This window comes from Phalacrocorax aristotelis, chromosome 23 (assembly GCF_949628215.1).
Source record: "Phalacrocorax aristotelis chromosome 23, bGulAri2.1, whole genome shotgun sequence".
Lineage (NCBI taxonomy): Eukaryota > Metazoa > Chordata > Aves > Suliformes > Phalacrocoracidae > Phalacrocorax > Phalacrocorax aristotelis.
In genome coordinates this window covers 6,237,789-6,249,834 of record NC_134298.1, presented here as the reverse complement: position 1 = coordinate 6,249,834, position 12,046 = coordinate 6,237,789, and the positions used below count along the sequence as shown (strand labels likewise).

The following is a 12,046-nucleotide window of genomic DNA, read 5'->3' as shown; positions in this document are numbered from 1 at the left end:
TACTCATTTTTATTTACATTCATTTTATCTAGCTCTGCTCTAAATTAAAATAGTGGTAGTCAGTTTAACTTCAATCAAGTTGAACAGAAACAGACTGGAATTGGCCGAGTACTTCTGAAAACCTCCCTTGTGGCGACGTATTTTTTTCTTCCATATAACACGATTGCAGACCCAAGGTAAGAATTTCAAAAAACACATAAAGATGCCATAAATCCTTACAGTACAGTCCTGCTAAAGACAGTAAAGGAAGCGGGGCAGGAAAATAAAGTATCATAGGATTGCAACTTTATTTCTAAAGTATGAATCAGAAATACATATAAGATACGTATATATAAACAGGAGTGAGGCTGCTGTGTATATTGTACACAAGGAATTTAAGTTGGCTTGAATCCACAGTTGTGTGTGTAAAATTCCCACTGACTTCAGACTTTGCTTTCTTCGCTTTTAGAAGGTAAACATTTTTTCATATAACCATATGTTTATCTGTAGGTGGTTCCTTGATCACTCTGAAAGGTGTTACATCAGATTTCTGTCTCTTGCCTGAGCAACGTAAAAGTCTATTGAAACGCTAATTTTAGGAGCAGCTACATTTGTTCATGAGCCTTGTGAAAGTTTAAACTACAAGCTTCTTTAGCTGGCTAGAGTTATACCATACCTAAATTAAAGATGGTCCCGGTGAAGGTGAAGTATAACTTCCTTAAACGTACAATGCAAACCCTGTCCAGCACACAAGCACAAGTCAGCCAAACCCCCTTTGTAACACTTTTAACGAAAAGCCCCATATTCTTTCAGTTGTCGGTACAAACAATGCTTCCATTGTGGATGTGGTAATTTTGCTCAGTGGCCTATTAGAGAGGTCTGCTTGAGCACTTTCGTAATAAATATGAAGGATGTTTGGAACTTGTTTTCTGTAATTTTTGTAAATTTTTAATCTTTGAAACAATGAGGTCTATTCTCTGAGCGTATTTCCCACTGATGGTAACTGGGATGTTGCACTGCAGCTTGGACAGGCTCCAGTTATGTTACTACCAGTGCTGCCAGCTCTTGTAATTATACTGCAGCACTCATTCTTTTTGGCAATTTCCCTGAAGCCTCAGCTGCTGGAATCGAGAAATGGTGTGAAAAATCTCAGTTAAAAAAAAAAAACAAAACCCACAATTTTAAGAGGTAGGGAGTCACTAACTCATTGTTGCCTGACAATGTGAAGCGTGCCTAACCAGAAGGCAAGCCAGAAGAACATATTTATTGATTTCTTTTAAAGCTCATTATTTTCAGACCCTCATGATTTTGGGAAAGCCCGAGTTCCTGGTTTTTTTCCATATAACAATACTGTATCATTTATGTGTATATCACACGTACGGTCATTATTTGAAATTAAGCCATGTATCAACTTAAATGCTGCAGGAAAAATGGTTTGAAGCATCGCTTTGTCACTTTTCATCTTTTTTTTTGGTCATATGCAAGAATAAAAGTAGTTATCACTCTAAAGGAATCAAGTAATGTGACAACCTTTCAAAACATCCCTATAACTTTTTATATACTGTTGAATAATTAGTGTAACAAGGTAAAAGATTGTTGTTAATTACTGTAGCTTGTACCATCGCATATACTTCCTCAAGAGTTTCCTTTTAGAACTATTTTCCTAGCTTCCCGATGTCCCGGTCATACGATGTCCCCCAGTGCTTTTATCTTTTCCTCCTCTAAGATCAGCTGAACATACCATTCTCTGAGACATGAAATTCGAAAAATTTTTAGTAAATAGCATGTCATTGCACTAAATTAAAACAACAATTTATCCTACACAGGTGAGATTTTCACACTCCATCGCTGTGTCTACAACAGAGGGTTTTCCTCTTGGCCTAGTTTTGGGTATAGTATTTTCCTTCTCTGAAAATAGGACTTACATATTTTCTCCCCAGGTTAAATTTATGGGACTAACAGAACAATGACATCCACGGCAGGGACCAGCTACACCTTGATTCCTAACCAGAAATACAGGCGCAGTAACCGTCGTTCCAGACAGCGCTGCAACACCTTGGACACGGATCCCCAGTCCCAGTCAGCACTCGGATATTTTAAAACACTTCCGTTAGAGATCTTTCAAATGGTATTGAATTATCTCTCAGGTGAGAATCTCAGAAGAAAGGTATTACTTCCAATATCTGAAAATTACCACAAAAGATTTCCATTTAGAAAGAGCAATTATTTTTTAAAATGTTTTACCTTTTAGCTAGTTGGAATAATTTCACGTGACTTATTCTGTGAGTTGTCAGCTTTTATGTATGAAGAACCAAATGACCAAAATTTAAATGATAATTACGAACTATTTGAAGTGCTTTTTTGCTTATTATGTGTGAAAAGTATTCCTTAGATCTAGCCATTTCTAATTATTACAGTTTGTTGGCAAAGGCAATAAACAGTAATTGAATTTTGTTTCATTTGTAAATCTTATTTCTTAGCCTGTTTTGAAGTAAGATAAAGTTATTGACTAGTAATCAGCATTTGTCTTGCCGTAAAAAGTTACAAGTGTACTGGGGTTTGCTTTTTCAGTGAAGGATATCAGCATGCTGAGCATGGTGTCGAAAACCATCAGCAACCGCCTTATTAATTACATCTCAACCCCATCAGGAAACCGAAGGCTTTTGCTGCAAGACTTCCATAACCTTGAGCCACCTGGCAAGAGAGAAGGATCCTATATTTTAGAGCACTACAAATCTCTAGGTGATCTTTTAATGCAAATGGTAACAATTAGAGGAGAACTAAACTCAGTTAAAAGGTTTCTTCTGTTGTACGCATTGATCGGTAAAACGCTGAGGATACGGCCCAAATCATTTGCGCAGCTCCCTCTGAAAGTGAAGTTCCTCCCCATGCCAAATAGCCCACTCAAATAGCATCAAGTGGCGGGGGACGTGGGAGGAATTACCTGAAATTATTCCAAAACCTCTTAGTTATGGAAAAAATAATGTATGTTCTGCCACCTCTGTGTTTATTTTTTCATATTAAATGGCAAGCAGGGCTTGGGCAGAGGATCAGTTCTCAGTAGTAGGTGTTTCCAAATTTAGTTTGTTTGGACACCACCACTGGAAACTGCTGCAGAAACCAAGGCTCCCAGGCCCCACGCTAGCCGAAGGAATTTGGCTGTTCAGACTGCCTTCATGTATCACTCTGGAGTTGCTCGCATTCCTCAGTCTGGGAAATGTAGCTGCAGCACTTAAACCCAGCCTAACTCTAAAGTGACCGACAACAGTTGCCATCAGAAAGCCTGCTCAATAGGCTACTTGAGATGTATTGCAGATCACATTCCGCTTCTTAGAAAAGAAGTATGCTCATCACAAAAATGTTATCACAGTTGTCAGCAACTAGCATTCTCTTGGCAGCTTCCTATCGGAGTTCGAAGACTGAAATGGGCCTGAAGAACACATTTTCCTCTCACTCCTAGCTTAAGGGCGATGTGAAAGTGTCAGCACTTTTGCTGTCGCGGTATCCTGCCTGCTAGCCCAACCCTTTCTGGTGATTCACTTGTTCCTTCTTTCAGCTGCTCAGACCTCTTTTGGCATAGAGTAAGAGAAATCTAGATCAAAGTAGCCTGGGTTCGATGGTAACGAGGAGCGCTGTACATCCTTAGATTCAAACCGGTTTGCTTTTTAACTTTTCTGTTAATCTTTAAAACACATTGACTCTAAGTCATTCAGCCTCTCACTCTGAAATGAAGCGTTTCTTCTCATGCGTCTTGAACACTGAAAATTTTCTTCACCCACCCACTATCAGTGTTCTTCTATCAGAGAAGCAAATTAAATTAAATCCTAATTTCATCCATGTCAATTTACCGTTACCTAGCTGATTAAAAAAAATTGTTTATTTGTCAAAGCAATAAAATGTTGCCATGGTTAGATGCAGAATTTTAAGTATGGTTTCAACTAACATAAAATCAAGCATAAACAAGGTAAAGGAATGCTGTTAAAGTCGTTTATACCAAAGACGACCTTCTGTAATCAACCCACGTGGGTTTTGAGGTATCTTAAAATAATCTTAGTGTTTTATTTTTAAAATGACGCATGAAACCCTACAATTCTTAGAAAAAGAAAAAAAATAATCAAAATTAGTTTGGGCTTTGTAGCAACCACGTACAAAATGGCAACTTGTTATTTAAATGTAGGTGTGAGCCCGTTGCTAGAGCAGGCCTAGTAATAAAACCACGGCATCTTAAAAATGTAAAGACCATTGGCAATATCTGTGTCATCAGTGGAAGGCTCAAGAGAACGTTTTTGTTAAGAGGTTGGTTGCAAAATCAATATTTACAGCAGGAAAGGCTGGACTCAATGGGAAAAAACTGTTCTCGTTCAGAGAGCCTGAGCAGGGCCTACACATCACATAAATCTCACTTAAACCCAGAGGGGTCTGGCTCCGCTCAAGTCCATGGTAAAATCTTCCAGAACTTGTAACGGGGACAGAATTTCGGTGATTGTTTAAAGCGGACTGGAGTTATAAACGGCCGCAGCGCTGTCCTTGCGCACAGGGCGGGTTGCCGTACGAAACCAGGAGCAGGGCCTTCTGCTCAACCTTTTTTACTCAACATAATTTTTCCCCACCCTGATGGCTGTATTCTGACTCGCAGCTCCGCCGTCTTAACAGTGTCAGCTATTCCCCGGGGCCCTCTCTCCAGTGTCTAGTCTAGTCAAGAGAAAATTTACTTGGCTGAGCTTTGGACCGTGTCCTAGGCTGATGAATAAATTCTGTCTGTCGCATAGGAATGCTAACACGCTTCTAAATAAGGAAAGAGTCGATTTAGAACCACGGTAAATGCATAAAGTACTTTTTGATATTAGAGAAGTTGGGTATTTTGGGGAGACTGACAATTCAGAAAGAAGTTTCCTTCTTTCCTCCCCGCCCCAGAAAGTACATGCTTTTCTGTGGATTTCTTGATTAATTAACAAACAAGATACGCATGCTTTATTCTGGTAAGGGTTTTTGAAGAGCAAGCCGTTAACCCATTTTCTCTCAGTGGTGTAGAAAAAAATGCTGCTTAACAAACAGCTGTTCCACACTATAATGAACTCCAGACTTTTTGACATCCTAAACACATACCATTTCGGTCCTGTATAGGAAAATAATTTTACCTCTTAGATATGTTTTACATTAACACAGTTTAGAATGTTTTCTTTTTAGAGCGTGTGGCTATCTTGAGAAAACTTTGGAAGCTCGGCTTTCCATGATGTAAGGGGAAAACCAGTGTTCCCCGGGGTGCTGTTAAAAGAGGTGCAACAAGTAACACCTATTTCCAATATTTTTAACAGCTGTCATTCTAAAACCAATATAGGGAGCTTAATAGGGCTCCAACTGCGGCTAACAGGGTCTTTAAAACAACATGATAAACGAGTTATGGCGCAGGAAGCCTGGGTGCTCCCTGACAACATTTCTTTAGTAAAAGATGTCCCCGCTACAAAAGCGTATGTCCCTTCCCCAAAGCACAGATTTCTACTCCGTGCTGCTCTCTTCGCCTCACAGCAGCAGCTTTTTCTCCCTGGCGCGTGCACGCCTGCGATGTGCGTGCTTAAGCTAACTCGGCGATGTATGAGCCACGTATGTATGTTCACAGTCGTGTACATATTCGCTTTGTTCACAGGATTGTTGCTAAAAAGATGCACGCTTCTCCTGCCTACAAAGGACAGGCTAAAGTATATACACAAGATTCTCTCGGAGGTAAGCTCACATTCCCCTCACTAGCATTTCCAATTGTCCCTTTCGCTTACAATACCGTTCCTCTAAGCAATTGCTAGTTGAATTATGCCTTTTACGGTCCCTTTGCTGGAGTTTATTACTACTGTGTAATGGATTCATTGATTTGAAATCAGTCTCTTTTTAATAATAATAGAGACACCTAAGCCAGCGTATCAAACACAAGGCTGCTCTACTGAGATTTCATATTCCAAGATCAGCAGGTTTCAACTCTGCTTCAGTGTGTGAACTACTAGAAATTTTACAGTGGAAGGGCACAGCTCTTCACAGAAATTTTGCTCTCCTGAAAACAGGGTCACTCTTCTTATCTTCCTTTTGCACACTCGTTTGACCCCAGTTTTGAATGTAAAGCTAAGCCGTAACGTAGGTGCTATAATTTGTTTCCTTCTGCGACAAGGGAAGGGAATCCTTCCGAATCTCTCTAGTCAGTACTGATGTACACAAGTAGTACAGTGAATTTTCAGTCACGGGGGTTAGCTTACGATCAGTTAAGGTAAATTACTAGTGTTTTGCTTTTGCAGGTTTCCTGTTTTAAACTTAATGGTTGTCCAAGTCCTTTGCGTTGCTTAGGATTACAGTGCTATGGGGTATTTTTGCAGGTACAGTATCTTTGTGGAGAGAAGGCAAGTATCACAAATAAAAAAGAAAATTAAGGTATTTTCTAAATCAATCTGTGTTTTTGCAAGCTATTTAGAAGTATAAGATGGGTTTGATCCTTGGGGGGGTAGGGGGAAGGTATTTATTCACACAGTTCTCTGGATTTCCTTTCTGGTTGCTAAAGTTGCTGATCTGACTCTTGAGAATTCCTTGGTCTGGATTTCACCACCACCGGTCTGGATTTTGATCAGCAACTTATTATCTAAGACGACGTGGGGGAAGGGGAGCATTTTATGACATGGCTTCAAATTCACAAATCAAGAGCAGAAAAGGCATATTTTAAAAGTAAATGGCTGTACACATCATATGCCAGAATCTTGTTGTTAGCTTAGGGTAGCTTAAAATTAATTAAAGAAAAATCAGTGTCAAATGAATTAGTCCAGCAATCCACAGCTTAGTTACTGTAATGGCTACCGTGACTGCAAATACGCAGTAAAACGCTAAGGGTAGGGCCTTTTTAACACCACTTGAGATGTTTGATTGTGAAGTGTTGGAATTGCCATAATGGAGGCTTTGCTGGAGAGTAAATCTGTTTAAAAAAAAAAAAAATACAGAAACAGATTCTCTCTTAGAAAAACAGGCATTTTGAGCACATTTTAAATGCACTGAAGTCTTAGAAACTTGTACGTACAGGTACTGTATACGTACGCAGCATTAAAGTTTTTGATAATACAAAAAAAGAAGTGACTCTCCATGGTTAAGAGTTACAGGTGATTACTTGTGCTGGGACATTTGTCTCTGTAGCGAATACCTTTGTGTACTTTTCCACGTAAGGTTCAAAAATAAGATCTCGGCCCTGAATGCAGAACGCCATTAGCAGCTTTTGATTCTGGGCTGCGCTAAGCTTAGGTACAACCTCTGCCGTAACGTACGGCACCTCTGTGGCAGGTAGTGGTTTCCCTGCGCTCATCAGGGAGATGCTGTGCAGGCACCGCACTCCAGGTACAACACCCTCCCTCTCTGTTCTTCTGATAAGTTGCAGGACAGATTGTATTTATCTAACGTGAGAAATGGCATTGTGATCTAAATCCATGGCTCCGCCTATTCATTTCTACCCCTTTTCTTTTGCAATCTTCAGATCCTAACAGCAGGCTGGGATGAACTAGAGTGTCACCGGGTTTTTAACTTCCTCTGCGAGCTGAGCAATTTACCCCGTAAAGTACAGACAGTTGTCAGCAACAAACCAGGTAATCGTCAAAGCAGACAAAAGTCCTACGAAATCAAACCGCACTATCGTGGAGGAGTCAGAAAAATAGATCTTGATTACTGCAAACAAAACACGGCTCAAACTGAGAATGTTTCAGCTCAGCTAAGCCTTGTAGTACCAATCCTTTCCTGACTCTCCTGACATTGTCAGCTCCAGTATTACACAGAAAGTGGGCATTCCAAAGCAAATCCTTGGCCTTCCTATAGAGGAATACAGCTATTTTTTTCTTCACCAAAAGCAAAGATAAGTGCTTTTGTCTTTGACATATATCCTGTAGTGAAGACAGTTGTCTTGAGAGATGTTTAGGGTTTTTTTAATCATTCCATTATCAAACCAATGCGTAAATTGCGAGTATACTTAAACAGTAACGTGGACTCGAACCTTTCCTACTGTGCACCGATGCCAGTGAGATCGATGGGAAAGGAACCAACACAGAAATAAAGGAAGGCAGTGAAAAAGTTAGGTTTAATGCTTCTGAAACACAACGCTGACGTGGCACACGCTTCTCAAGAAATTCTCACGTTACCCAGCTCAGAACCAGTATTTCTGGGGAACGCTTTATATGCAGCCAGATACACACTTCCTCCTACTTCCACTTACTGATGCCAAAACCCAGAAACCAAAAAGCATAGCTGAGAGCCCTTGAAGACATGCGCGAGTTGCTGCAGAAATGTACCAGGGGGTGCATCGGTAGATCCTATGGCCTGAAGTAGTGCAACGTACCCAAAAGAGCCAGACTCAGGAAGTAACAGCTGAGAATTTAATTAAATCCCCCTAGATGTTCTTGGGCAGCTTTAAGAAAATCCTTCTTTCTCTTCCTATTAAAAAAAAAAGTGATCATCTGTATTGTGCGAGGCTTAATGGATTTATAACATCTCCATTCTTTTACCCTAGGAAGTGCCCGAAAGCTAGAGCTGCGGATAAGGTTATACTGTCGTAGCGTCTTGTTGAACCACTGGATCCATCGAAGTGATTCTGCATTTTGGCTGAGTCGTATTTTAAAGCCGTGGCCCATGGTCAATCAAGCCCGCCTGCTGTATATCATCTTTGGGCCAGTGTCCTCTCTCGATGGCGAGTAGTTTGGGGGGGTTAATTTTCAAAGTTTGTTCCTTGTGAATGAGATTTCGTTGCGGGACACAGCGGTTCTGAACCCAAGCTTTATGTAAAATAAAAAGTAATCGTATTGCCTAGAAAAAATTGTTGCGCTTAACCAGACCTCACTGACATATATGAAACATATAAATGATATGTGTGTGTGTATGTATATAGACATCCCTATGTATCTAAAAATAGTTACAATTCAAACTAAGAAGTTGCACCTCTGTTCCTCTCTTCTCCCCTGCTTTGGGTAGAGTTAGCTCGAATACGCCTCAAAAGCACCTCAGAAGTACCTGTTGCCCTGAAGAAAAGCATGCTTTCTCACTTAATTCTCAGACTTGGGTTTCTTTAAATCGCCCTTTGATCCTTGCTGCAACTACCAAGCAAGAACGTGCTTTTCCCACAAAAGGTTGGACCAGAGATGATCCTTGAAGTCCCTTCCAACCTGGGATTCTGTGACACCTCTGTCCCTACTGAAACGACAGAGGGGAAAAAAGTCTCACTGTCACAAAGACTGAGTTGTGTTACCCAAAGTCCCTCCCCTGACTCTGCTCTAAGGCTCACTTTAGCACCTTCCTTGTTTAAAAAAAAAAAAAAACAACCACTTTGTCGCTTAATAATTATTGTGATTAATATATTGCTCAGGACACGTGGTTTGGCAGAAAATGATAGAAGGACCAACAGATGAGACCAGTCTGAAAGGTCTAGCAGATGCAATTAAACTGCTGTACGATACAGAAGCTAGAGAATGGACAGCAGATGATGTGATCAGTCTCGTGGATGAGCTGTCAGGTGTGCTTTTGCCTTTATCATTAATCCGTAGGATCATATGCTTGTGTCCTCCAAATCTGGCAATAAGTGTGTTCCAGACATGCAGGTGCCTTGGGAAACCGTAATATTCCTTTCAGTTATGCCACTGCTGCTGTAAAAGTCATTACACTTGGAAGCCAGGCAGTAGCTGGGGATGAGAGAGACCCAGCACTGCTTACAAATTCCGGCTGTCGTTTCCCATTGTGAAATATTTTAAGAATCCATGCAGACCTTTAAAAGTCAAGTCTTGTCCAGCCATTATTAACGAAACGTCGTCCAAGCTGCGTAAGCTGAAAACATAATGTTTGTTCAAGCCAAAATTCTGCTGAGCAATGTTAGCAGCTACATTGAAAGGTGCTTTTGGGTGAGATTATGTCACGGGAGCTGTTGTGGAGAGCTCTAACTATTGCTGGTAGGAATTCCTTACATGACTTCATTGCTGCAACTGCATTCCAGAGGGCATCCCCTCACAAATTCTGGTTAGCTTTCAAAGCCAACAATTTGTAAATTCACATCTTCCAGAACAGTTTTTGGGGGCACTCCTTTCTTCTTGTTCAAAGATCACTAAAATTCTCTCTATTCTATTACAAAGTGGTTCCCCGGGAGTGGCTCATGGAAAACAATGCTCGGCTTCTTATTCTGAGTGGAAACAACATCTGCTTCACTTTCATGGCCAGTAAAGCTGTGAACGGAAGAGCCGTGGAGTTAGCCAGGCTCATGGTCTTCCTGGCTTTGGTAAGTACTACCGAACAGAGCCGGCTGGGGCCTTTTGTCTCTCTACCCCCAGATTTGCTTTCTCAGCCTTGGAAGCTGTTTCCCATCTCCTCCTACAAACCAGGACTAAGTCCAGCAAGAGACTCGGTGCCCTCCCACCGCCCGGTCCCTGCCCAGCACACCTCTGCAAGGTAGCGAGCCTGGCCTCAAGGAGAAGTACCGCTAACAAAACGTTGAGGGAAGTTCCTCCCTTAGTGTGCTGACGATAAGAACCTCAGTGCCCTCATAACAAACCCTGACTTTCCAGGCCATTAGAATTGATCCATTAGAATCAATAGCTAACTCTAAGATTTAATCTTGCCTTTTATAGCGTCGTACTTGTCATAAAAGACATATTTCTAATATTTCCTGTATATGCCAGGTCTGTGAGAAGGACCTGTACTGCATGGACTGGACAGTAAAAATGATGCAGAAGGTCTGCAAAGTTTTCAGCACTCCAGGGGAGAGAAACAACTTCCTGCAGTGTGTGGAGAATGCCTTTGCTCACCTGGTCATGGACATGCTGCAGGCAGTGCTGTCCGGTAAGCCCGCGGGTCTGCGAGCCAGACGAGCTCCTTAATCAGGAGCTAGCACTGAGCGAGGCAGCGTGGTTAGCGCGGCATCACGGCCCGTCCTTCCTCCCTCCCTCCCCAGGCAGAACAATACTGGGGAGCCTGAGGTTTTTTGGTAACATAAAACAATGAATCAAGCGCCACAATTGGGAGGGGCGTGTATTTTAACTGGTCTTTCTTGTCTAAGAGATTCCTAGCGCCATGGATGGGGGAACCGACAGGCTTTTGCAATGCGTCCCACCAGAGCATTAGGCCTGAGGTCCTTTCGGGCTGCGTCCGAAGCGCAGCTCCGAGCAGCTGCCAGCCAGCCTGTTCAACTCAACAGGCTGCAGTTGCTCCCTGTCCACAGCCTGTCAGCCTTGATACAACCTCAGGACTGATTATGATGGCAAGCTTAGTTAGGACAGATTTTTGTCTTAACGCACAATTGTTCTTGTCCGTCTTTGGACAAGCTGGCAAAGGAATTTTGGAGTCTCCTGTGTTATTTCACAGCTGTCCTGCCATCAGGTGCAGGAGCTGGTGCCTCATAAATCTAAGCAGAGGCTGCTGATTCAGCCTCTCCTGAAAACACTGAAGGAGTAAAGATTTATCTTCAAAGAAGTATTTTAATTTCACTAATCATTTTCAAACGTTTTTCTCTCCCCCGGTAGGGGACCGTGATGAAGAGGACAGCAGCTTTTTGAATTTGTTTCACCTTGTAAACGCACAAGCGAACTTCCATAAGGAAATCCTGTACCTGACCATGAGAAGCACCAGCAATACCGTTTGATGCTCTGAATTTTACAGACTTTTGCTCTACTCCTGCTGGATTTTTTGTTTTCCTTTTAAACATTTCTAAAGCAGTGTCCAATTATCTCTTAAATTTCCATCCCAGTAAGAGCTGGAGTAGCTGTGGGAGAAGCTCATGACATACGCATCAGCCCAGCCGAATGAGCTCATGGAACGTACTGGGGGACCTCTAAGTGTCTGCGCGTTTCGCTCCTCTGAGGCTGCGTTAGGACGCGCTGAGGAAGCAGGCTGAGGGCCCCTGGTTTGGGAACATAAACTGCATTCTTTTCCCACTGTGTATGTTTGCATACACAATAAAAATGACATGGTTTTCATATTTGATGTGCATACACAAATTGAAGAATGTTATCTTAGTTCAGAACCGAAAACATTTTGATCTTTTAATTTTGTTTTCTCTTGGGAATCGGAGGAGAAAGAGGCAGGC

The 12,046-nt window shown here is 41.7% G+C and overlaps 1 protein-coding gene across 1 annotated transcript; it reads left to right on the top strand.

Annotated features, from left to right (window-relative positions):
- Positions 1–1,928: 1,928 nt before the first annotated feature.
- FBXO47 (F-box protein 47) lies at positions 1,929–11,642 on the top strand. Its single transcript, XM_075116905.1, has 10 exons — positions 1,929–2,126; positions 2,551–2,721; positions 5,624–5,700; positions 6,258–6,335; positions 7,472–7,580; positions 8,495–8,671; positions 9,344–9,490; positions 10,101–10,243; positions 10,644–10,803; positions 11,484–11,642. The coding sequence occupies exons 1-10, from the start codon at positions 1,946–1,948 to the stop codon at positions 11,600–11,602; spliced, it is 1,362 nt and encodes a 453-aa protein (XP_074973006.1). The 5' UTR covers positions 1,929–1,945; the 3' UTR covers positions 11,603–11,642.
- The last annotated feature ends 404 nt before the right edge of the window (positions 11,643–12,046 follow it).

What these genes read in the sequence shown, in the direction of transcription:
- FBXO47 (XM_075116905.1), top strand. Translation starts at nt 1,946, where the DNA reads ATGACATCCACGGCAGGGACCAGCTACACCTTGATTCCTAACCAGAAA. An exon ending in AGTTGTCAGCAACAAACCAG is followed by an intron (nt 7,581 to 8,494) that starts GTAATCGTCAAA and finishes CTTTTACCCTAG; the next exon opens with GAAGTGCCCGAAAGCTAGAG. An exon ending in GCTGCAGGCAGTGCTGTCCG is followed by an intron (nt 10,804 to 11,483) that starts GTAAGCCCGCGG and finishes CTCCCCCGGTAG; the next exon opens with GGGACCGTGATGAAGAGGAC.